Here is a 26,741-nt window from a genome sequence, read left to right as displayed (position 1 = left end):
ATTAATCTTGCCACCCCAGGTATACATTACATCATTTGTACTAAAACAAGGACATTTTTTAATGATTTCCCAAAGTATTATAAGTTGTTTTGTTAAAAAAATAAATAAATACTGGTCCCAAAATGTATAAACCGTAATATGTGCTAAAATAAGTTTTTTTCATATCTAGCTTTTGCTGTAACAAACAGACTACAGAAAATAAATAAAATTAAAAGTGAGCCTTTATGATCTGTAAAAATTATTTCTCATCTACTTAACTGGAGTTAAATCACCACAGGTTCCCTCAGGAATTTCCCATAGCTTTTTAGCATAGCAGTTTCAGAAGACTTTAAAAGACTCGCATTTTGTTCTATAACCATTATATCAAAAGCACGTGAACTCATACTCTTGCGGTACTAGCAGCAACTTCATAACTTGCATTTAAAAAACAAATGGCGGCATTAAAAGACATGTTTGGAGGTATGACTATTTAATTTTGGATGAAGGACAAAAACGCAGAGGTCTCTACAAATCTTAAACTTGGAAATTCCCAAAGGAACACATAACCCTTCGGGGTTTATGGACTACAAACATCTATATTCTATTGCTGAATACCAGTCCGAGTATTAAACTACAACAGAGCTCATCGCCACAGGGCAAAACCTGAGTAGTCACGATTCATCAGACGGATCATAAATAGTTCAGCATAATTCAGCTGCAGATAACATGCACAGCTGTGTACTGTGTCAGAATGATGCATACATTTACTGAAGTTTCATCTTGTTATTTTATACACACATTCAATAGTAATATTTACAGTGCTAGCAGTAGCAAAGTAATATTCCTCTTTTTCCACTCTTTGACAAATTTCTCATTCAAAGCTTAAAACGTACAGAATCCAATTTTAACTGACACTTGCCACTAATGTAGTAGATGCATATAAAATGGATTTGATCATCTGGAGCAAGCGGGTGACCTACTGTCTGATTAGATGTATTTAACTTTTTTGTATTGATAAAAAAACAACAGGTTTATGGTCATTTTATAAAATGGATTTCTCTCAGATTGAAACAAACCTAAATAAGGTTTTTGAACCCATAGCTACTGCTACACACCAAGGCAACACAGAAGGCATGTGGCCATTAATAGGACATTTTCTTACACTTTGAAACAGCTAGAGTACGTGCAAAGAAATTAAACTAAATTCAGGTGTCAGACACTTTTAAAAGGTTTAACTTTTTTGAACTTCACATGATATTAATGCAATATTCTTGGGGGGCATTCTTGCCGATGCAACCACATACAACTAGAGAGGAAAAAAATAAGTCATTTTTTAATGTCAAATAAAATAGAGAACATGTTCATGTGTTACAGGTATAAATGTATTGTCCTCTAGGTTATATTAACCCTATAAAGCTTATTGCATTATATTTGATGTGCAAGTTTCTACAAATCATCAACAAGATTAGTTTAGCTGAAGGAATTGTACACCATCTACTGCATGCCTTCAGTCATCTGATGGATAGAACTATACTACAAGGCCTTTCACGTAAAGTACTCCAGTCTTGGTACCCGCGTGTTTTTGCTGTGAATTCTTCTATTGGCTTTTAAAGTAAAGGGGGTTGCTAAAATGTATCAATTATACATCATTGTTCAAGCCTGAACATTTATTTGTATATTACGCCAGTCAACACTGTTACACTGCTTAATATGTTTAGCACTTCCACAAAAACTACAGAGCTTTGACTTATAAAACTAAGCATTTAAATATTTTAATAATTGGGAGATATAACTTCTATCTCATGCACGGATTCCTATACGGTAATCAAGACTTCACAGATTTGCATTACAAGTAATCAGAATTTAATCTTACTTTTTGGCCTTAAATATCAGCAACTGCACCAAATTACATTTTTTTCCCAGTTTTGGGCCTCTTCATAAAATTAAGGAACCATATGAACCATAAATACCTCATGTATAAAAAAAAAAAACCCTTATACATCCACTTCAACAGAGTTAAACAATAACACATCATATTGGATAGGATAACTTTGCTCATGATCGATACATGGATATAGCCTTTAAATTAGTCTCAACATTTCATACATTGTAGCTTTGGTTTACTGTGATGGGAAACAATCCCCTTTGACTTTTACTCAAAGACGTCTGCTGCAAACACAGAGCCCAAAATGAAAATGTCAGGTAAGGGGTAGCACGTTTAAGTGAAAAAAATGGAGTGACTCTGCAGCTTAACTGTATTAAAAAAAAAAAAAAAAACTAAATTACAAATATGATGTTCTGAACTGCACTTAAAAAATAAACCAAATAATACAAAAAGACAAAACAAGCAATTTATGGTCTTAGTAGACAGTTTAACAACTTTTGCCTCAGTGGAAAACTGACCAGCACAAGTTTATCTAGGATGCCCATTTCCCTTCCTGGAACGTGACACGTGGAATATTCCTCACATACCGCCACAAAACCAGAAACAAGGCACCACACAACACTGGGTCTTCACAGCTTTATGACAGGTGCCATTTCACATGGAAGTAGCCCGAATTGACTAGGGCCGGCTTTGTATGTTACCAGCTTGAAAGGAATAACCTCAATGCCGTAAGAAGAAAAAAAACAGTTTTAATACACAGAAGTGGAAAAAAAACTATGGTTATGGTTAAGAAAGTATCATCTTTAATATTTTCAAATGTACCGGCCTTTGGCAGGTGTTCTAAAAAAAGATAAAAAATAAAAAAAAATATAGTGTTTTTTTACGCATAGTTGGTGTCCACAGTAGCTCTCTTAAAGCTAATTATTTTGAGTTGGCTAGAAAAAAAAAAAATTAAAAATAGATTAAATAAAACCTAAAACACACACCAGAAGCTCCCTATTATATGACATGTTGCTGACTAAATCTATGATGGAAAGCACTGCGAGTGGCCATTTTAATTGTAGTTATTGTCGACTAATGTTTCTTTCAATCATTACATTTAATCCACCATCAAGGAGGTAATGACCTACCACTGTAATAATACATTTAAAAGTAACTGGTAGTTGGGAAGCCCCCCCCCAGGCCTGATTTTACAAATAACTAGGGGGACTATGACTAGAACTAGGGGGTCTCAGCCCCTCCCAGCTCCCCCAGTAATTCAAACACTGAAGGAATCAGTCATGGACGGAAAAGCTGAGGAAACAATGCCTGAGCACAATGCAGTTTTGAATCTGAACCGATTCCTATGATCAGAGCACTTTTGTGGACTTCTGTAAGGCTCTATTCACACACAACTCAGCAGGAATGAAACGAGAAAGGGGGACGAGCAAAGAGAGCATGTCATGCAAGTTTTCAAAGGGTCAGTGAGAGCTTGTCTCGAGCGCAAAGGAAAAGCGGGAGGGCAAAGAGCAGCGTACTGAGCCATACATGCAAACGCTTCTACAGAGAGATTTATCTGATAAGTGAAGGACAATAACAATGGGTTAGTAGGTGCAAAGGGGATTTTTTTTTTCAACTGAACATCATAGGCTTTTATTAGATCTGATCTAAACTAGCATCCATACTAAAAGACGACGTATTTACCATCCATACAGAAAGCAAATAGCATAAATATTTTAAGCGCGTTTCATTTAACAATCACATGATGAGCCTTCTCAAAGCTTGGACTTAAAATTCAAGTCACACACCTCTTAAACGAACATGGACAACAGTCTACCTCCTAAAAGAATGCTTGGAACATCTGACTGAATAAATAAGGATAACTGCTTAAAACACAAAAATGTATTGGAAGAGTGTATTTGCTCATTTGGTCCAACATGTCAAATTCTAGGGAATTACTCAGGAGGGCTGGTGGCTCAAATACCAATGTTTCTGAGGAGTAGTGGTGTGCAAGCAAGTCAAAGTACTGCTTCAACAGAACACCTCATACAAGCCCCTTCACTTTTAAGAACTGGGAGGTGGGTAGAGAAAGCGGCACTTACTTCCCACTGCATGTGAGGTGGGATATTCCTGATCTGCAGGTTGCAGCTCCTACGAAAAAACAAAACAAAAAAAAGGGGTCAAAAAATTACACAAGGCAATAAATCACACAAGTCAGCCATATTTGGATTTAAATGGTCCAGATTCTTACAAGCCACATTCACTTTTTTGGGGGGGAAAAAACGTCATTCTCACTCTGTCTGCACGGTGTACGTGAATGCGCTGATGACGTATCCTGTTTGCGCGAACAGGGTGTGCAGAGCTACGCAAATACATATTTGACAGGCAAGTAAGAAAGCCAATTAAAATGCTCAAACAGAATATTTTGATTGGACAAACATTTAATCCTACGACTACCACAGAATATAGAAATACATTTAGACTACTTAATGATACCTATTGGGATGTGAAGAGACTTAACCTGCATAACAAAAAAAGGTTTCTGAAGACAATCACCTATTGCACCTTTAAGTCTGAATGGGAGCACCCAGTAGAGGAAGATTTGAAGTAACATTATCTCTACAATGTGTTCTTCTAGTTCAAAATGAAAAATTACGAACTTGCATTCTGAAAATTATACAGGGGTGCACGATAAATATCGGTCAATAATTAATGCACATCTCGTCAGTAAAGCCGGTTCTCTAATCAGCGGTAAATTCCATCAGGTGCGTAGGCAGGCGGTAGGGTCACCGCCTGCCTCTCGTGGGGGTGTTTTGTGCAGTTGGGGTGGTGCACGCGTCGTGGTCTCTGTGATTCCACACAGAAATACAAACTGAAAACCTGTGAAATCCAAGTTGAAAAATTCTGAGAATGTTCAACATCTGTATTTATTTTGTTTTACAATTATTTTGTTTTCTTTAGGAATCATACTGCACAAAAAGTGCAATAACATTGAATGTTAGAGGGACTGATTATTGTAAATGCAGATCCCAGTGTGTTCTGGTTAAACAATTTGTATTCATTTATTGCTAAGGTTTGCATATGGTGGTGTGGTCTTAATGACAGCTTTCCTAAAAAAAAAAAAAAAAAAAAAAAAAAAAAATCCTATTCTTAAAATAAGAAATATCCCAATATATCGCCTTGCATCACAATATAGTGCATTGCAACCCCTGTATTGTGATACGTATCGTATCGCCAGTTTCTTGCCGATACACAGCCCTAATCTGAATACAAGGTACCAAACCAAAATAGCACCCATGAGTCGGATTGAAATTGGGGTTTATAAGTCAAGTTAATTAAAAGATGCACCAACTTGCCAGCCAGGGACCAGAATCAGAAGATTTTCTGCACGACCGGCGACTGACTGGCCCATCTCACGTTTTGCCGATTACTTTGACATCACAGCTACACTCACATCCGCATGTAAACATGTCACAACATGAGATGATTAAATTAAATTTATGCATTTAGCAGACGCTTTATGCAAAGCGACTTACAGTACATTCATGCTAACAATTTTTACCTAACATGTGTTCTCTGGGAATCATCAGATGATGACAAATTCAAAATTTGTAATACACATAAGGCCAAAGTAAAGTCCCATTCACACCAAAGAACAAAAACTATAAAGACAACGGTATTAGCATTCACACCAGTTAACAATATAATCTGTTTATTCTTTTTTTTTTTTATTATTCCCAGATTGATTCTGATTGGTTGTCAATATTCATCGGCTGGAAAAAGTCATTCTGAAAGGGATTCCATCAATATGGTTTCTCTGTGCCTTTGTTACAGATGGTGCGTGGACTGAATTTCTGAACTCTTCTCTTTATTGTTATCCTTACAGTTATCAGCCTTGGTGTGAACGGGCATTAAACCATGGTGAAATCACAGGGCTCAATTAATGCTTGTCTGGAACAAGTAGATTTTTTAAAGGGGCAAATGAGAGAATTTGAATTGCCTGACTAGACAAGAAGCATTATTACAACGTCAATAAAAATAACAGGAAACATTCATTATCACCTCCATTTGAAAGCAGGTGATGGCGATTTAGCGGTAATCACAGAACCAGATTTACTGACTAGATACGCATGATCATATCGTTTGATATATCACCCAGCCCTATTCTGAATGAATTAGCAATTTGAACAAATGGGTAGAATGAATGGCTAAATGACTCACTAATTAAAACGGTCACTTGCTGCCACCTGATGGTTTGGTTTAATATTTACGTATATTAATATTTACGTATATTAATATTTACATAGCAGAAAGATAGAGTTTGTTGACACCAATTTAATTTGAATGGTTAATTATTCTAACCAAATTAATTGAATGCAAGAATTTGATGTAAAAAATGACATTTAAAAAGGTTAGGAAAATGCCCATTTATAAACAGTGGGAAACAACATCTGATTTTATACAGCAACTCATTTCTACCTCTTTCCAGTCACCGAGCACTTTATTTTGAGAGTTAAGTGAGAGAACATGTAGAACTTGGTCCAAATTGGGGGAAAGTGTAGTGTTTAATGAGTTTTATTTTAATAATCGAGCGTTGAGAAACTGGAGATTGAAAACAAGTAGATTTTTGCGTTTATGCAGTCAATTGCAGTTCTTACAAGGAAATTTCAATTGGTGTATCTCTAAAAATAATTGATAAAAAGCTGCACATAATGTTTATGAAACTATACTTGAAAGAGGTAATCAGGGACAGTAAAGGGGGAAAGTCCAACTTAAGTGTACATATATCAGCACAATTAACCTACATGTACATAAGTGTACATTTCCTAGCAAATTGCAGCCACAGAAAGGGAAAATTAACAGATTCAACTAGGTAGAAAATGCTGAGGCCATTTAAAAGTATTTTTGATAACGGTTTCTTTTAAAACTCACTCAAAGTCCACTTCAACTTGGAATTTCAAAGTCTTATCAAGCGTTATTTAGAAGGACTCAGCTTTTCACAAAAAGCCTAAAAATTCCCTAAAGTAAAATCTACAAACTCTTACCAAAATTGGTTTTTCCCCTCACATATGGTAGCTGGCAAACACCTTGTGGACTCCTATCTCGATTCAAACATCCCAAAGAGAGCGGCAATATTGGTGATTTCACACATGTATGTGACCAACCCCAGGTGTGTGTAAATTAACCTTCAGTTGTAGTGATTTTGCATATCTAGCAAACAGATAAAACCTGAATATACAAGATGTCGGAGATATTTGGCATATTGCCACGTCCCTTGATTTAACAAATGCTGACATGTAGATAATGTGATAAATGTACGGTAAACTTAAAGGGGGATTTATATGATGGAAAGGCTCAGTTAGACATTCATACCACAGGTGATGTGTCTACTGCTAGAAACTCATAATTCTACACAGTCTACAAAACCAACTGGTCAGTGACAAAACAATTAGTTTATGAATCAACTCTAAATTTGTCAATGAACGCGATGACTGTGTACATTCACTTTGAGGAAGATCCAATGGCATCACCTGGACCTGTCAGGAACCCAGACACAGCGTTTAATGTTTACATCACTACAAGTACAAGTAACAAGCCAACTTGGCTACAATCCCAATATAAACTGCACAAATGAATCATTCAATGCAAACAAAACAAAATCGCAATATAAATAGAGGTTACTAATACAGAATTTTCTAAAAGCCAAGAACTAAGCGTATCAATGGTTAGAAAAGGGACAGTCTATATCTCAGCTTTGGATTTAATTTTAAATGACAACATACAGCATTATTAGCTTCATTCAAAAATGGAGAGCCTGTAAATATGCCATTCAGCACTGTAAAATTAATTTCAAATGGTGACACTTTAATAGACCAGTTCTTTAATTTGAACATAGGTTTCATTAATGTGCATGTTTTGGTGTGGTGATTGTGAAAGATCTTTAACTGCCCACTTGACTTTAAACAACTCCAAAGTTCACGCTCCGTATATTTGCGTATTTACACACTAAAATTAACAAGAACAGAATGTACAGAGGACATGAGAACAAACATGCCTCTACCTGAACAGGTAGACAAACTAACCCTCACACACACACACACACACTTCTACGTCTGTCACACATACACATAGATTGAGGCCTAAATAGTGAGCAATAATGGGGGACTTGTAGCACATTGGTGTTAAAGAAACTGATCTACTATATTCAAGTAATTGACATTGACACACATACGTGCTTCAAGCAATCAGCGTGCAGCAACAGTCCTCAGTACTTTATAACATCAATGGATAATCTGTATTATTTATTGTATGGTTACAAGCGATCATAAAATTGGCTCCCTAAAAGACAGCAAACCTCCATAAACAGACATCTTGTAGTGTGCAATTGTTTTAATTATGACCACGAGAAAACATGTTTGATTTTGCTTTAACACAACTGTCAGCAGCAATGATAGTGCTAGGATTTTAGCAATATTTGAACTGAATTTACATTTTCACTTAAGCATAAACACATCTATTGGTATTTTCTTGATTTTCTCTTAAGTTTTTTGATTGTGCAGCAACCAATTTAAATAGCAAAGAAACACTACATTGTCATCCAAAACATTTCTCTCTCCAATTCAGCACTTGGTAGCAACTAATTTCAGAAGCAACAAACTGTCAAACGAAAGAATACCATGTTGCTTCTGCAAAATGGAACATGCATATGTATGCAATATATATAAAAAAAGTTGGTTCCATGTAAATGGTCACCATTAACTACTGCAACACGCTGACCCAATTTTAAAATAAAACAAAAAGAAGTTTTGCCAAGAAATTAAAAACAAGGTCATTCAAATAAATCACTGACATATCAATTCTCAAAATTAAAAGCATGCCTTAAAATAAACTACAGTGCCAATCCTAGCAATGCTATATAGAGTAAGGCCTGGAGACGAAACTGAAGTTGTACAGGCTGTAAGGGACATTTGCACTCCCGAAGAGTGTAGATGTCAAGAGGAGAACAATCACTTGGAGTCATCTCAGGAATTATCAAAATGCATCACAACTTGCATTCAACATCTGTGCAATTCCTGGACATGTTTTCCCCAGCGTGTTTACGGTGTCAAATCCAAGGCAACACAATCCAAATTTGATTCTGTAAACTATAACCAGTGAGGCAAAAATACCACAGGTAGTGTAGCGCTCATGTATGCTCATTTTAAAAAAGGAACTGCTCACTTAGAGAAAACAATTTATTTAATAATAAATCATTTTGAGCTTCAAATTATGGGTTGAGCGCGATACTACAGAATACAAGAAGTTTTGTATGCTTCACTAAAACCCACTGTCGCAAAAGCTTTGACAGAATTACGTAACCTAAAACAACAATACACACGTTCACCATTTAATCTAAAAAAAAAAAAAAAAAAATACTTAGCTTACACACACACACGCATATCAAATCTACTAAAAAGGCACAGAGTTAATAAAGAAAGCATTAGCACTCAGCTGAATGATCAGAGCGATGTGTGAGACCAGTAAAAATGACGAAGGAAAAAAAAAAAAAAAAAAGGCCAAGGCCAGACATATATAGGTGTATGCACCGGGGCAAGTGACCTTAAAAAAAAAAAAAAAAACCTAAAGTTAAATTAAAAATCACACACACCAAGAACTACTAAAACATTATAAAACAAATTCCATTTGGTAAACCTTCACATTTTATTTTTGTAATGTCAACTTCAACTAAAAGTACAGCCGTATGACATTCCTGGTTTCATGTACGATTTAAAAACTTCCCTTTTCTTTTGAGGAATTTGGTGGGATTGGTGTGCTCTTCCAGCCCTGGTCTGCATTCCGGTGGGAATGCAATATGGAATGTTCTCCTACAGCAGATTAAGCTATAGGAGCAAGAGGGGAGTGTGTGCATACATGTGTGTGGGGTTAGGATGGGGGTGGGGTGTTAGTGCCCCTTTTCAGGGTAAACTCTCTCTGCCCCTGGGGGTGGGGTCTGGTTACCATAGTAACAGGTTAGCCTACAGACAAGAAAGGGAAAAGGGGCGGGGTTTGGTTGTGACATAACGGAAGTAGAGGGCATCTTCATTTACTTCAAAATCCAACGGACATGCAACATAACTGTCTGTGTGCACACATGTATGAACGTACATGGTACAATGGGGGGGTTTGGGGAGACTTCCCACCACAAACACTCCAGGAGGAGCCAGTAAACGCGGCCGAACGTCATATTTCACAAGCTAGTGACTCCATCACGAGAACGCACATCTCAACTGAAATCAATATCCTTTAATATTTAGTTTTAGAACAATTTAGTTTTAAAAACAAAATTACATCTACAAGTAGGACATTTTTTTTTAATTGCCACCAAATAATAAAAAAGCTATATATTGTTTAACTTAAACCAAAGAAAAAACAAACAAACAAAAAAATAAACCTTTCAAAAATTTAAAGCAGGATTGAAGCATACACGAAAACAAATTGTGAAATATAGATTACACTAATTTAGGCTGAATGTGATACGCCACACTAAAGAAATTCTCCATTTTAAAGCACACAAAATACCTAGCTATATTATTTTCTCATAGATTGCAATCATAGTAATTGTTGAGTGACAATTTAGCTTTTTTTTTTTTTTTTTTTTTTTTTACAAATAAATAGCATTAATATTTAAAATGTAGCGAAGTTAGCAACCCTGTAAAATTAAATAGAATATTTAAAAACAAAGACTGACTGTCCACACTAAATGTTCCAAATTTTTCCACAGACAGAGTATCTGTTCTAGCTGAGACCCTTTTCCCACACTCTCTTCTAGCAGTTGGGGCCCCCTTTAAGCCACACGTGTGCATGCACACACACACACACATACATACAGTGCAAGCTCTGAGCAAAAACGGCTACGCTAGTAATCGAGGAAGCTAGCAATGAGAAAGAAAAATGGCGTATGAAACGAAACTTGTAAAGGCTAATGGGCTGTCCATGCAGGCTCTGCTCAGTGTACACACAAGCCTGGTTGAAGAACGGTGTCACAATCAACATGTTTTTAATGTATGAACCATCTTAACTATGCTACCAAATTACAATTATCCATTAAAAGGAAAGATATATAATAATGCAGATTAATGTAAACATTAATGTGAATACTTATATATATATATATATATACATAATTATAGTGGGTCCTGTGTCCACGACACAGCCTTGTAATGCACCCTGACCAAACTATGCTTCCAGAAAACGGCTCCATAAAATGCACACCCCTTGGTACATTCACACACACTCACACTCAAGAGGCCAAACTTTACCCAACTTTCATATTTTGTGTGTGTGTGGGGCAGGGCCTAAGCTGAGACTCATATGATATAATGCAAGATCACTCCCATCATGCATTTCACTATACTTAGCTCTCATTGGTTTGCAGTTCAAACTAGCTTTACATACACAACCTCTGACCTGCTCCTATCAACATTTACTACATGTATAATGTTTATTTTGTGATAATGTTTATTTTGCTACACATTTAACACTCAAATTATACGGTTTCCATGATTTACATACTAACCTCATCATAATAAGCTATTGTTTTAATACACTGTTAGTGTATAAAAATTAAACCGCAAATAACCTGTCCACTTAATGTCACGTCATATTAAAAGATCAGCTGGTCCATCAAGAATAGCCTTATAATTGAACTAACCGCAACATGCGTTTAACCATTACGAATAAAAAAATAATAATATTTAAGTCTACTTTAGTCAAAATAATGAACTACCTATAATTAATTCAAAAGTGCCAAATGCTTCACATTATAGTTTTTAACAAAACAAACTTTAACTTAAACTACATACAATTCACGTGGAAACGTATTTAACGAGAACTCACTTTAAAAAAAATAAATACATATACATAACCGCTAATTAATTATACATAAAAAAATGCAGGACACTGGGGAATTTATAAACAGCTTATATGTTCATGAGGCAGTTGCAAAGTGAAAATAAGGCGAATATTCATTATATCTGTAGTCGTTACGTCAACTTAATTATTACAATAAAACAGCAACCCACTCACACACGGTTGGTAAACAGTGCTTTGTGGCTTACACCGCGTCTAGTCGTTACAGTTCCCGTGAACCCACAAACCGGTTTTCGTGACAAGACCTCGACCTTTGCAGTCCACGCGCGCTGAGGAGTCCATCTCGTGCCTGAGCAGCGCGAGGAGGGGAAAGAGGGGGCGGAAGCACTGAGCGGCATGACTGAATAGTAGTTTCTTCTTAAATGGACGCCAGAGCAAGCATGGCTCCATAAATGCACATCCATGTGCAACGTGACGTCCCATTTACAACGTTTGCGTTCTCACTTTGCACACCTCTACTGCGTTTCTTGTTACGTTTTGTTAAGGCCTAAAGGCCCAGTAATATGTGAACTCAGCATATCAAGGGCCTCAGATGTAGTACATAACCCCACATTCCGCACGCTGACATGGAGGTTCAATCAGTAGCATATTGTAGCACTTTTTTTTTTTTTTGCTACCAAACACGCCTGTGGATTTACATTTAAAGCAGGTAGCCTACATAAAACACAGTCACCACCCTAATCTTGAATTTCGCTTTCAAATAATTTGATGGATAATATGAACATAAAACAAATCAAATGAGAGCCATTTAAAATATTAAAAACAACAAGTACGATTTAAAATCTGGCCTTGTCAGGAGAAAAATATCTGGAGATAATTCTTCAAAACCAAAACGTGGACTTAGCCATTTTTTGGATGAAATTGCGAAATTTACAAATAAATCTTACCTTTGTCGCTTAGGGACAGAGTGCTCCACTTCTAAGACTTTTCCGTGGAGTTCTACTTTCCCTGAAAAATATTAATTGTATTTTAATAAGTCACATTTTTATTTCAAACAATGTATATTGTGTGGCAAAGGTTTACAATTTACGAAAGTGCAAAAAAAAAAAAAAAAACCATTTACGCTACGTGTACAGAAACTACACTGACATGTAAGATAAAGAACATTTCCACGACAATCTAAGACAAAATTAGTTTTATATATATAAAAAAAAAAAAAATGCATACAAAATTTCCCAGAGGTAAAAACTTGGAAGACAAATTTGCCCCCACGCTTGCGCGAAGGCCTCAGCTACGAGCAGCGAGACACTGACTTGTTAAAGAAAATCACGAAAACGTCCACTGACTAATACGGTCTCTTTATGGCAAATATTGCAGGTTTTACACAATGCACACTCGTTCAAAACATAATCAACCCATAATGTAGAGAAAAGGGAGTAGTCGAAAGGCCTACAAGCCCCCAATGCAACCCAACCACCTGGTGTTTCAGAACTCGTAATTACAGCGACAAAAGTGATACATTTTTACAATGGCAAAGTTCACAAAACCTCCAGTTCTGTGTAACACTTTAATTCACTTTCAAAAAAGTGCTCCACGAGCTGCGTTTAGAAGCCACACGAAACACCAAGAACATTTTAATTCCAATAAATATTATGTGCAGCCTCTTGCCGCTTGGATATCGGAGTTTTTTTTAACACATTATTTCACATTATTGCACACATAAGCAATGCTTCAACTTTGATAGACAGTTGCCATTCAGTTATTTTGATACTAAAACGAGACTTGGCGTTCTCGGCGAGTAAAGACCGTGGTTAAAAAAAAAACTGAAAGTGAATAGCCTACACTTGGTCAAAAATACGAACACATCCCTGTTTTGCATAGGCGTCTAATTGTTAAACGCGACCGCTGCATGTGCATTGTAATTCATTTGGAGGGTGGACAAAAATCACATACGCACAAAAGTCTCACCTGAAAGAGTGTCAATGGCCCTCATCGCTACCTTTTCGTCGGGGCAATCCACAAACGCATAGCCACTTTTTACGAGAAAGGGTGCACTGAAAGGTATCTTCCACTGCTCAAAGATACTTTCCAAGTCCAGCGCGCTCGCCTGCTCGCTCACGTTCCCGATGTAGAGCTTATTCATTTTGTTGTATACGGAAAAGAGCGACCGTGTTGTAGAGGGCAGCCCTTTATCGCGTCGCTCAGATGGGCAGTGTTTGGAGAGAGAGAGAGGGAGTGAGAGAACCGCTCTGTCGCTCAGCGGAGGGTTTGGGAGTGTTCTCCCAATCACTCCAAGCTACTGAGATATTTGATGGACGAGATCGCCGCCGTGCTTGCGCGCACTCGCGTTTCCTCTTGATTTAAACGCGCTGAATTATTTATTCCGTCACCTCTGCGAGGCAAGGGCCGGGAAGATAGAGAAAGTTTCTTTATTCTTTGGCGATGCGACTAAATTGTCACACGCGTTTGTGTAGGCACCGCCTCTTAATAACATCGAGGGAACGGGAAACAAAAAAACGCTAAGTTCTTCTGCCTTTTTCAATGAGCCACGTGTTCAAACTACAAATCAGTCCTGCACGTGAGGTGTCCCGGTTCCTCAATTAAGTGTCGGATTGGGGGAAATGACACAGGGATGACTGGGGTGGGGACAGATAAAGATGGAGAGAGAGAGAGAGAGGGTAAAACATTGCAGGGATTCCGTGCAAAAAGCTAACTGTACTCGTTGTACTGTTAAATGATATTCCGTTCGGTGGACTTTTCTCCCCTAATGCCGTTCTGCGCTCTCATTGGTTGTTGGTGGAGTTGTAAAGAGGCGTTGCACGCACGCTCGCTCGCCTCACAACGCTTGAAACCAGCACTGAGGCTTTATCTGAGTTTATGGTGGGCTGCCACATAGGGGACGAGGGGAGGGTCTGCCATTCATACAGCATCTACACTATTTCTTTATTTTCTATAGAATCTATGATATACATACACGGTGAACAATCGAGGCCACATTCAATCAAGCGATAATGTCTTTTACTCTCCCATTTTACGAAGAAAAATCCTACATGCGCAACTACGTATAGGCTAATTATTTACACACATACATATGTGAAGTATTTTGCGTTACTCTACGCAGCTTCTTAACTATACATGCCTACAGTTTTTGACTACTGTGGCCTAGTGTAACGTGACCTAACCTGATTGAACAAAGCGAATTATACACTTCCGGTGCCTAAAGAATGGGGAGGGCCATGCGGATAGAAAAGTCGTAATGGCGAGTGGTTAAGGCGGGCCTCCTTCTGGCACAGTGGGGAGGAGATCATAGGCCTGTGTGTTGGTTCATGCAATATGCTTTAGACTTCTTCCCCGAAAATTGGCCACATTTCTTTCACTGTTCCGCAAAAAGAGTTGCATAATATCTGGATATGCGGCCTGCAAATGGCTCGACCTTCCACGTAAAACGGAGACATTTACGCTGGGCCCACGCCCTTATGCGTCTCTTTCTCTCTCCCCCTCTTTTTCTGTCACACACACATATGTCGTGCTTGTTTTCTTTTAAAAGATGTGTCCGTACGCATATAAAGTCAGATTTGATAAATATTCAAGTTGTATAATATTTGCATCGCAAGTTTAGGATATGACACGTTTGAAAGATTTCTGATAATAAGGACGAATTGAGATTTTACGCCCTTATTGGTGACCGTGAGATTTGAGACACTGTTGGGGGGTTTTCCGAACAAAAATGTACATTAAATGCTTTTAGTGGTTTTCCATGAGGCCAATAGGAAAGCGTAGGCTATTTCAGAAATTTACGTCAGGATTTCTTTAAGTTTACGTGTTGGCGCGTCCTAGCAATTTAATTTGATTGAATTTATGTAATTTATTTGTTATGTTACCTGGCGTATCAATTAAATGAGGAATATTCCTAAAATATTTTCGTCTTTGATTTACCAAGCCCCACAAAGAAGCCCACACACGATTAATTAAATTTAAATCCAAGAATCATGCTGATACATTTTTTTTTACAGTTTTCTGTAACAATAAGCATGCATATTGTTCAAGATAAAATGTATTTAAAATAAACTAGTAGGCCTAATGTACTTTCGTTATATAGTGATGCTTTCGAATTAATTTCGTCCTTGTTTGATAGTACTAGCCCAATTAAACTTCTCTTTGTATCATACACGTTCATCTTTATATTATTTTATAAATTTAACTGTATTTAATTTTCAGCCCTGGCCATCTTTCCCAAAACAATAGTTTAATGGCATAAGCAAAGGAGGTTTCTCTCTCTCTTTTCCCTCGACGATTTACTTTTAACCCAGATTCTGCCTTGCCAATATTTATTTAGCCTTTTTAACACATACACTGAAGTAGAGTAAGCCATAAATCGTGCTTTGTTCTATATTAGCAGTAAAACTGCCACGTTGCTCGTTTAAAATAATTTGTACGAAGAACCCTGAAATCCTCATTAGGATGTTTTATAATTGAAAAGAACTAGCTTTTTAAATGCCATATATAGTAACTTTAATTGGCAACTAAAAGTGTAAAAAGTAACAACATCTGATTTCTCAACGTGTTAATGTGAGTAACGTCAGACAGCATGGGTCTGGATGCCAGTAGTATAGCTCGCGCAACTGAAATACTACTGTAGAATGGCACGCACATGATGCGCTGCTATTGGTCGAAGAGGAGACCAATGAGAGCGCAGCTCCTTTCTGCTTTACTACTCTCCCTGACTGCTGCATCGGCTGTGTTCATTCATTGGTTTTCATCTACAGCTCTTCGGTACAAATCCAGGCGCGAAAAAAAGTCTAATAAGGGGTAGAATTACTTAAGTTTCAAAATAAAAAACCGGAACATATTATGCACCATACATTTTCTTTCAGTTTGAGTTCAAAAGGTAAAAGACACGCAAAGAAAAGAAAATATGGAGGAGGGCTCCGTTTTCACGAGGTATTTCGAGGTAGTACGCATGTATGTGTTATATATTCAGCATTTTCTGATTCTGTAGACTTGGTTGTTTCTTTACAGATGTGGCGGAAAGTCTTAGTTTATGCATTGCCTTTAGATACCCAGTCCTTTTGTCTAGCACACATGTGGGGATTCTCCTCCCCTCATTCGTTGGTCAAATCGGAAGCCCATTTTCATACCATTGCCCCTTTTTTTGTACCGTCCATTTCCTATAGTAAATTTTGTATAGACTGTGATAATGAATACACACTTTGTAGAATCACCAAACCTACATTCGTACAGGATGTTTGTGGGGGTTGCTTTAAATGCATGCTATTGGAAAGGAATGCGACCCGTTGCTCCACCCGTCAGGGGACACGTTTTCTATAGGAAAACATTGTTTATGTAGGCTAGTATGCGGATTGAGGGTAGTATGTCGGTTAGACGAAAAGTATATACGGGCTTTACTTAAAAACATCGGGATAATTTGCCTTTTAAATCGAATTAGGGACCCAAACGGTAACATAAGTACGTTTTGAACGTCGCCTATACATTATATACAGACAAAAGGCTAACAAAAGTAAAAAATGCTGCCTTCGCGTTCGTTGAAGAACACTGGAATTAAGCACTATGTAAGTTGAAAAGTATTTTTTTGTACCGTTTCAGATTTCGAGTACTTTTTGCGTGTTTTTAGTCTGTGCTCCCTGTTGAGTGAATGTATGGAGCATTGTGTGCAGTAAACGCCATGTTTATGCGAAGATTTGCTTTCAGAAACGTTCACAGAAGTTTTGTGTATAGCAACCAGCTTCGTGTAACAGTTATTTTTAAACTAGTATTTTTTTGTTGGAAACCAATTACTACTAGTTTTCTGTTGATTATGTTTTAAGGATACATTTTTATTTGACAGTTTAGTCGATGTTTATGTTCTTGGCTGTATCAACCACTGTGTATTTATACAGAAAATGGCGGTACTGTTTCACATCTTCCAGTAGTTTTTTTTTAAAGCCTGTTTCCTGTGTTTATGTCAAAATAACTCGTGTAGTTAATTTATTTAAACTATCTTTAGGTTACTATAATGTCATCCTAAGGAATGTGTTGAGTATTTAGTCATTTAGTTGTTTAACTTACGTACGTTCATTCCGTTATTAATTCACTTCATACCGTTTCGCTGTTTTTAAGAATGTTAAAAGACTTTGAAAGCTGAAATGTAAAATTTAAAGTCACGTAATCGGAATATTATTATTGTGCTTTACACTGTGGAAAGTTGGAAGTTTATACGTATTTACTTAGCTATTCTATTTTGAGATACTTGCATTTTTTAAAGGAATTATGAAATGATGATGATGATGATGAATAAAAAAGAAGCACATAAATAAAACAAAAAATAAACAAACCATGGTCTACATAAGTTATTTGTAGGCCATGGCCTATATAAATCTGTCCTGTCTCTGAGTATTTGTTAAAAATCATAAGTTTATTTTCATTTATCTTTTACAGAGCTTAGAACAAAATTGAAATATACAAATATTTGTCTCAAATCATTTTAAGAACAAAAACAAGTTAGCGTAACCTGTGTGATGAGGTAGGCCTGACCCTTGACCGTGGGGCCTCAAAAATCAAAGCACTGCAAACTTAATCAGGTCCTCTTTGTAAGCTAATGAACAGAGGATTGGAAATAAAAATAGGTTTTATTTAAATGTTTAATACATGCTTGGTTAGAGGCCTGTTTAAGTGCAGTACGTAACGTCTGAATATCTTAAAAGACCTGTAAAACAAGTCCAATCCTATATTCATTGTCTTAAGCAGAACAAAGCTAGACAGACCCAAGTTGTCACACATTTAAATAAATATTAATTGTTTAATAGCCTACATTGGCATTAAGGGTTAAGAACGCCCTCCGTTTCCAGAAATTATTTTTGTAATGTACACGAATAAGAATAAATTGTACTTTGCAGGCTGATATTTTGAGTGGTTTCAGTTCAAGGCCAGAGTTTATAGCATTTTAAGTTAATTCAGAAATGGGTATTGTATTTTTTCAGTTTTAATATGTGTGGTTGCCACTGAAGACGTGGGAGGTCATAAAGTGTGCGCTAATTTTCTCATGTCCACTTGAAATAATTGGTATGGACTGATTTTTATTTTATATGATGTAGAAATCCATTTATAGTTAATTTTTTTCTATGTGTCCACTGTTATGTTTGTTGGTGGACAGGTATATAATGTACGTTGAAGAAAATTCAAGGAGATACAGACTGTTTACGCTACAGAGTAAAGACTGTTATTTACTGCGCCCAACAGTCATTTTAATTGCTGAGATGCGCTGAAAACATAAGAATAAAAATAGTAGAACCAGGAAACATTTTTGAGATGTACACAAGTAGTGTGACTTAAATATGTGGTTTATTTTGTGTGAAAGTTGACATATGTGATGATGTCCATTTTTCACATTTGAGTTTGATAAAGTTCTTGAATCAAATATGTAGATTTTATTACTGCATTTGTAAAGTTTAAAGTGTATTTTTTAAGTAATTTAAAAAAGTGAACATTTGCAAAGAAATGCACAGTATGAGAATGATATAAGGGTATTTAATTTTTTTCCTTTTCAAAGAAGCTACATATGGGATGTGTACATTTAAGCAAATTTAATATTAACTCAATGCACCACAGCACAATAAAATAATAAATTCTTACATAATCTTATTAAAGATGTCTTCTAAGGAAAAATTGTGATGTGATGAATTATCTGTTTTTATTATTATTATGATAATACACTGACAGCTGATGCATCATGTCATTTTTCCATAAAATATGATCTCATATAATGAAGTTACAAAATTATTAAAGTTTAATGACTTAGAAGAGTTGCAGTTAGCGACTTTGAATTTTAGGTCCACCAAAGTCTTTTTTTTTTTGTAATAGTCTCTGAAGACTCGTTTGCACATTTTAATATGTATATTCAAAAGTACTTTTAAGAACATTTTAGCAGTGTTGGCCTCATGTCACTTCCTTGCCACATCAGGGAGTGAAATCTAAGCAATGGTCTTGTCTCAGAACTAACTTACTCGTCCACTCCACTAATCTGAAATGCCTGGATAGGTGAAAACAATATGGCCGACAGTCTAATGTAGCCAAATGCTCCACACTGCTCTAATGGAGTACCTTGTGTCCTTTTCTGCTCGTTTACTATAGATGATTCCAAACACATTTCACACAGATTCACAAATGAAAGCTTCTCGTAAGATCCTGTGAACACTCTTAACAAAGTTTTAACTACTGCAGTGGCACTGTATAGATCTCAAGATCAGCCGTTCACTCAAACATGCATATATTTGAATTCATGTTAATGAACTGGTCTGTTAAGCATTCTTTAAAATTTATTAAAAAGTGGCAAAAAATTCTACTGAAATAGAATTGATGTCATGTTAACCATACTACAAATCATGACAGCAGCATGCATTCGTCCATGTTTAATCATCTTGTGTATATGGTTGGGGGGAAAATGGCTGTATTTCGTAGGCTCATCGGTTCAGTTTTTATAACGGCTTCAGTTTGTCTTTATTGGAATGTTCAACTTTGAAGAAAACTTGTACAGTTCTCCTCTTTATTAGTGATTATTCATTATTATTGAGATTTACGAAATGCATAAGCATTTACTTGAGTTTTATGATGACATTGTTACTGTATTGTACCAATTATTTCTGTCTGATTTGTTTTCAGTCTTTAGAAGGTTCTAAATACATTTTTAAAGACATCCTGTGTTTACACTTTATTGTAACATACTGATAACAATGCAAATTATCAAAGTTCTATTCACCTGCTATTATTATTGTGACCCAATTATTATACCCAGTGCGTTTTAAGTTTAAAACCATTTTAAAAACAGTTTTTTCCCTTAGACATTAAACATTAATTACGTGCTAGAAACTGCACTGCAAAACTAATTTCTAAGCTATAAATTAGATGTTTTTTTCTTCTGCACATTTTAATGTTTTTTTTTTTTATTTAGCATTTAAAATGTTTAAGGCAAGTTGACAATTTCTTTAGAGTACATTACTGAAATTATTATTAATTATGCTTATATTCCCAGCTTTGAAGAACATTAAAAAGACTAAGTAGCACATAAAAGCATGTCTTGTCATAATAAAAAGAAACATTTATTTTGAGGTCTTTATTTCTTAAGAAAGACACAAAGCAACACAATCCTGAAAATAAAAGTATTTCGTCACAGATGAGGCAATCCAAGCCTGCTTTCTATATGATGCTCTGCCTCACAGATGTACAGCAACTCCCACACACACTCACTCTCTCTTGGAATCACATACATCCCCACTAAAAGATGCCCAGTATATAGGAAAACTCATCACACCTTACAAGCACACTACAAAAAACAACTCATAAAACCCCATAATGACAGTATTTATGATCTCCACAAACCTTACATACTGGGAAGTCTACAAATAAAGACAAATCTTTCTCTAGTACAATGAGTTTACATGTCTTTATAAATGTATAGCTCGATGCAAACAGGCAAAAAGAAAGAAGTCTTCAGGATCGTCTTAGTATCTTCCTGCAAAACACAAACGTTCTATTAGAATGAGTCTACAATTAAAACGTCCATCACATGGTACATGATTCAGTGGGCAAACGGGTGAATAATGGGATTTCATGAGTAATGCACTCTAGAAGCTGTGGCTTATCAGGCAGGCATGCATTTGGGCATCTGTGGAAAATTCAGATTGCTCAAGGCTTTTAAAACCACTCACGTGGGCTGTATGAGCGAGATCTTGAGCGAGACCTGTACCGGCTGTAATAAGGTGACGGAGAGCGCCTCCTGCTGGAAAAGAGAAGAATAGATTAGAATTCATAAGAACCTTTACAGAAACACTATACACAATGTACACATTGAAGTATATATTCAATGTTACCTGTATCTGTAGTCATACTCATCATAACGGTCGTATCTGTCGTAGCCACGGTCGTAATACGAGTCTCTTCTCCGACCACCGCCGCCGCCGCCACCACCGCTGCTGCTGCTGCTCCCACCTCCATTACTAAAAGAGTCACATTTGAAGTGTTAATACAAACCACCCATACCAGTTCAGCTTATTTGGCAGAATGGTTTTTCTGGCCTGCAAAACACTCACTGTGTGGGCCGACCCATGTAGATGCCTGGTGTGGGGGTGTGTGCACGTTTAGTGATGGAATAATCCACCCTGATGCGCCTTCCATCCAGCTCCATGCCATTAGCCCGCTCCATTGCCTGTAGTGAGGGATAAATGGTCTGTTTAGACAGTATATACAGTCAGAGAGCGTCTAATAACATTTGAGTGCTCAATGAAGGTCTGAAAAACCTAGTAATGAAAATGTCTTAGTGTTGTTAAGGATCAAAGAGATGGTTAAAATGGAAATTCTGACATTATTTACTCATCCTCATGCCATTCCAAACTTTTTGTTCAATGGACCATAAAATATGACATTTTTATCCATACAGTGGAAGTCAGTGGACACCATAACTACTTGGTTACCAAAAATATCTTATTTTGTTAATGCACTGTGAACAAACAAATAATGAACAACCTGATTTTTACTAAAGTTAATGGATTAATAGATGCTATAAAAATATACTGCTCATTGATCATCCAGACTGATGTGTGAACATAATTAACATGTTTACTTCACATGAGTGCAATATGTATAGCCAATTAAATATAAACTGTAGTTTTCATGACTATTCCAGTCCTGTAAATCACAAATTGCCTGATATTTCCAGATTTTACCTAAACAAGTCAATGCGTTTACTAGATTACAACACGTAATCCGAAATTGTCCTTAAAAAGGAAACTGCTTAGACTGTGAAATTGCATTGGCAGGGCATTTCCAGCTGGGGATGTACCTCTTTGGCATCGGCGATGTGCTCAAAGTAAACGAAGGCAAAACCGCGAGAGCGTCCCGTTCGCTGGTCGTAGACAACATTGACACCGGCCAAAGGGCCGTGACGTGAGAAGACCTCTCTCAGGTCTCGCTCTGTTGTGTACAGACTGAGACCAAACACACCCAGACACGTGTTCGGGTCTGGATTGGCCTGTAAGAGGGACAGAGGTGTCAGCACTAAACTGCACAGAAACAATTGTAACATTTTGTGCACAAATATTACTGATCACACTGATGCGTAAACACTAAAATCACATTTTTGTTCTTTGACGAGGGGTAAAAAACATTTATGTTTCTCCGATCGTGAACCTTCAAATTTCATACCACAGAAAATATTCACATGCAATGACATGAAAAATAATTACTGGACGTGATGGAAAGCAGCTCAACATTCCTTTCGTATGTAATAAGCAGTCTAAGATCCTGTGTGTTTATTGTTACAACCCTCCAACAGAGATGATGTGCCAGTTGTTCAGGAAATACTTCATTGCTTTCTCTGGTGGGGGCAGCAAATCAACATGACTGCCTAATTCTCTGAAATGTCTGTGGGTAACTGTGTGACAGTATTTAATAACCCCGTTAAAGAGATTTTGATGCAAAAACAAACATTACAGCTTTCCGTCCAACAAAACATGTCTTAGGGCATCACAGTATGAATGAGTACGGTCATTGCATGAGCCATCTGAAGGGCTTCACAGTCAATGCAGGAAGACAAAGTGATTCTTACGAACAAAAGTCATCACATGAACCTCTTAAACCCTTTAAAAGGCAACATTGAGACTTTCTTGGTCTAGTGGTTATTGTTAAAAGGTTAAAAAAGGTCCACATACCCTGGCGTCACCATGACTGTGAGAGTCTTTTTTGGAGTCATGGCTGTATGAGCTCTGTTGATGCAATAAGAAGGAATGACAGGGGTTATTAAAGACAGTCATGTTCGTCCCCGTGAGGATGTGATGGGGGTTTGCATGCATTTTGTACAAAACAGAAACACACCTTTAAGGCTAGCAATTAAAACATCACTTAAAAAAAAATACATAACATGTTCTTTATTTTAAAGCACTTGAAGGGTAGGGTTCAAAATCAGATAACCAAGCCTACACTCTCAGAGAGAAACTCTGTACCCTAAGGTACAAAGACTAAAAAGTACACCTCTGATCCTTATTTACCCCCAAATGGTACATAATTAAACCGTAATGGTAAAGGAAAAGGTACCAGTCAAGTGCCATTTTGGTACATTATTTTCTGACATAATTTCAAATCTTTTAATGAACAAAAATGGTAATTAAAGTGATTTCAAGGGATAGGTCACCCGAAAATTACATTTCTGTTATTATTCGCTCACCATCACGTTGTTACAAACCTGTATGCCATTGGTTCTTAAAATTTTTGACTCAAACGTCCTTCATTGTCCTAATACTAAATCTCCCATACACACCAGAGAAACAAGTGCGCAGATTTTTAAAATTTCGTTTTTGAACTTCTACCCTATAGCATCACTGTTGAAGAGTAGTTAGCTGGCGAAGTGAATTTACTTATTGTAGAGTAAAAGAATGTCATCATATGTATCGTAAGCGGATGCCACGAGCAATGTGATTTTTAAAACAAGCGTTTCATTCATAAATTCAAACAACTTTACTTTCACACTGTGTATATACAAACAGAAAGACAACAAGTGCAGTGCTGAAAATGGACAGAGTAACATAAGCTCTAAAGTCTAAGATATTTCAGGTATTTCTGCTGCAAGATGACAAAGCTTTTACTTCATCTCTGTTTATTAACAAATATTAATGATGTTATTCCAAACATATAATCACCAATAATGACTTTGTTACCTGTAACTGGAAGCATCTACATATTAAATTAATAAAGCATAAACAGTTTTTTATGTGACTGCGGAAATTTCAAGAACAGTATGTTTTCCTATATTTTTTTTCAGGATTTTCTGAATGTTTAAGGCACCTAGCCACTTGTCTATGAATCACTGCTGTATGCTGCCATTTATTAAAATAAAATATTTTCATAAAAAATATAAAGAAATATCATATAGGTTTGCAACGATATGATGGTAAATAAACAATGAAGATTTAATTTTTGAACTATATTTTTAATAGCAACTGCAGTAACAGTAGTTGTGGTCCCTAAACTTCGACTCCTATCCCATGGCACTCACCCGACTGCCAGTGTGTCTGCGGCGGTTAGACATGGGCGATGTGCTCTGGCTCCGTCTGCGGCGGTAGTCAGGGCTGTTGGAGTGAGAACGAGACTTCTTCCGGTGGGAGTGAGACCGAGAGCGGCTGTAGCGGCGATTCGAATGCCTCCGAGAGTGAGACCTGGAAAGGACCCAAACACAGAGTGAGATATCCCAAATAAACAGAAATGAATGTGCTTTTCAAGAAAGAAATGGCTTAGTGACATGAACTGACCTTGACTTGGAGCGGGATCTGGATTCAGAACGTTTGGATGGTCGGGTAGGGCTGGGAGAACCAGACCTGCTCTCCATCTTGGGTTGGGCAGGACTGCCCCGCTCCGATTTGGATGGCGAGCGGGATTCCTAACGTCACAGCAATGTGTTACAACATTTACAAGAGGAAGGTTCACAAAGCAAGCAAACTTACACACTCACACCACATACATAATTGCAGAAATCCAAACATTCACTTTATCAAAGCTGTGGAGGAAAGTGTTAGAATTACTTAAATTATATCATGGAATAAAAACAACAAAAGTTAATAGCATTATGATCAATAGATTTACAAAGGCTACAAAGTCATCACAGGTCCTTGTGATGCTTGTTCTTTAGCCAAATCACCACAATAAAGCGACAAACATGCAAATGATCATCAAGAAGAGATTAGAAAGACACTTGGAACACAAATTCTGCATTTACTTAACCTACGGACTTATTCATTCTTCTGTTTTCAGAATACGCTATTTCCTTTCTCTCAGGCATTTTATTCTTCGGTCTTCATTTGTTCAGTTTTCATTTTTCCTCTCCTTTTCATTTCTTCACCCCAATCTGAAACCTCTTTTCTTTTTTCTGCTTTAGACACATAACGCGAGCGTGCTTCTATCTGACCGATCTTCCGTTCTTTTCTCCCCTTCCCACTTAACCGTCTGCTCTGTAAACATTTTCTCTGTAAAAGCCTTCTTTTATCTTGAACATTCTTCCACATTCTTGGCCTTAACTCTTCAAATCCTTCACGACCAATAACCTTAATGAAAAAAGAACATTCAGAGCAATTAAGATCAAGGGAAATTTAGGAAAAAAAAATGAAGTGAGCTATTCAAATTTCACTAACTTACTCCTTTTGAAATACAGATGTTTGTTTGGTTACATAATCAAAAAGTGTAAGAGAGAGAGATTAAGGAAAGATCAGAAATGCTGGAAAGAGAAACCAAAAGTACTCAGGCTGCAAACTCGTGTTTTAACACGTTAGAACACGTGTTAAGTAATTTTTTCATCAATATCTGCTACAACAACTGTACTATTGTAGGACCGGCTATTAAAATAAATAAATACATACATAAATCAAAAGGGCACATTGTTATATAAAAAAAATACATGCTGTTAAAAAGTATTGCCGTGTTCAACACAGCAGCTTATTTACATTTATTTGATATTCAACATCGTAATGGACTTCTAGTGACTAAATATTATAATATAAACCATAAAGTGACTAAATAATAAACGTTTCAAGAATTATAAGCCGTAACGTATGTATCGGTTGATCTAACGTTATCGATTTAGAGAAATTGTAAATAAACAAAAGAAAGGGGCAGTTAGCCGTTCACTAATCGATCGTTACCGCAAAGAGAAAGAGATGATATTTAATGAAAACGACAGAGCGGTTTACACAAAACATAATGCTTACCCTCGCCTGGAATTGTGGCTCCTCGACATCACTCATTTTTAGAATATTATATGATTGGCAAAAGCGTGAAAATGAAGATATTCTTCCTCGAAGACTTCCGCTCTTCACGTAAGTTAACTGCAGAAAATGGCTGACCAGCTGAAGCGCGCTGTGAACTATGGGAGACGACTCAATAACTACGTCACATCCTCCTAAACATTGGATGATAGATAGATAGATAGATAGATAGATAGATAGATAGATAGATAGATAGATAGATAGATAGATAAAGCATACACTAGCACATTAAAAGATTGTCATTTATAGAT

The 26,741-nt window shown here is 36.7% G+C and overlaps 2 protein-coding genes across 10 annotated transcripts in view; both read right to left on the bottom strand.

Moving 5' to 3' along the window:
• LOC127979090 (insulin-like growth factor 2 mRNA-binding protein 3) overlaps positions 1 to 14,853 on the bottom strand; it is a 30,469-nt gene extending 15,616 nt beyond the window's left edge. For 2 of the 4 annotated variants that reach the window (XM_052584223.1, XM_052584224.1), the window contains exons 1-3: positions 13,661 to 14,367; positions 12,640 to 12,700; positions 3,946 to 3,994 (exon numbers count right to left, since the gene is read on the bottom strand). In XM_052584223.1, the coding sequence (XP_052440183.1) occupies positions 3,946 to 3,994; positions 12,640 to 12,700; positions 13,661 to 13,835 (285 nt within the window). In that variant the 5' untranslated portion in view covers positions 13,836 to 14,367. Of the gene's footprint in view, positions 1 to 3,945; positions 3,995 to 12,639; positions 12,701 to 13,660 lie in introns of all 4 variants that reach the window. The other 2 variants (XM_052584226.1, XM_052584227.1) reach the window with 2 other exon arrangements.
• Positions 14,854 to 20,783: 5,930 nt separating this feature from the next.
• tra2a (transformer 2 alpha homolog) lies at positions 20,784 to 26,632 on the bottom strand. Of its 6 annotated transcripts, none has more exons than XM_052584300.1 (10): positions 26,434 to 26,597; positions 25,458 to 25,773; positions 24,985 to 25,112; positions 24,732 to 24,891; positions 23,392 to 23,445; positions 22,524 to 22,712; positions 21,775 to 21,890; positions 21,556 to 21,681; positions 21,394 to 21,464; positions 20,784 to 21,197 (listed from the first exon to the last, which is right to left on the bottom strand). In XM_052584300.1, exons 2-10 carry the CDS (start codon positions 25,509 to 25,511, stop codon positions 21,187 to 21,189), a joined length of 909 nt encoding a protein of 302 aa, XP_052440260.1. In that variant the 5' UTR covers positions 25,512 to 25,773; positions 26,434 to 26,597; the 3' UTR covers positions 20,784 to 21,186. The 6 variants fall into 6 exon arrangements, with proteins under 6 accessions (XP_052440260.1, XP_052440261.1, XP_052440265.1 ...); XM_052584301.1 differs by having other exon boundaries at positions 21,394 to 21,461; XM_052584305.1 differs by having other exon boundaries at positions 25,462 to 25,773.
• Positions 26,633 to 26,741: the final 109 nt, after the last annotated feature.

Source organism: Carassius gibelio, chromosome B19, assembly GCF_023724105.1.
Source record: "Carassius gibelio isolate Cgi1373 ecotype wild population from Czech Republic chromosome B19, carGib1.2-hapl.c, whole genome shotgun sequence".
Classification (NCBI taxonomy): domain Eukaryota; kingdom Metazoa; phylum Chordata; class Actinopteri; order Cypriniformes; family Cyprinidae; genus Carassius; species Carassius gibelio.
This window is presented reverse-complemented; position numbering and strand designations above follow the sequence as displayed.

Coding starts and splice junctions, on each gene's coding strand:
- tra2a (XM_052584300.1), bottom strand. CDS start 25,511: ATGCCTGAGAGAAAGGAAATAGCGTATTCTGAAAACAGAAGAATGAAT. Junction 22,713..23,391: donor ACAGTCATGGTGACGCCAGG/GTATGTGGACCT, acceptor TCCCTCTTACAG/GCCAATCCAGACCCGAACAC. Junction 21,891..22,523: donor ACATCGCCGATGCCAAAGAG/GTACATCCCCAG, acceptor CCCTCACTACAG/GCAATGGAGCGGGCTAATGG.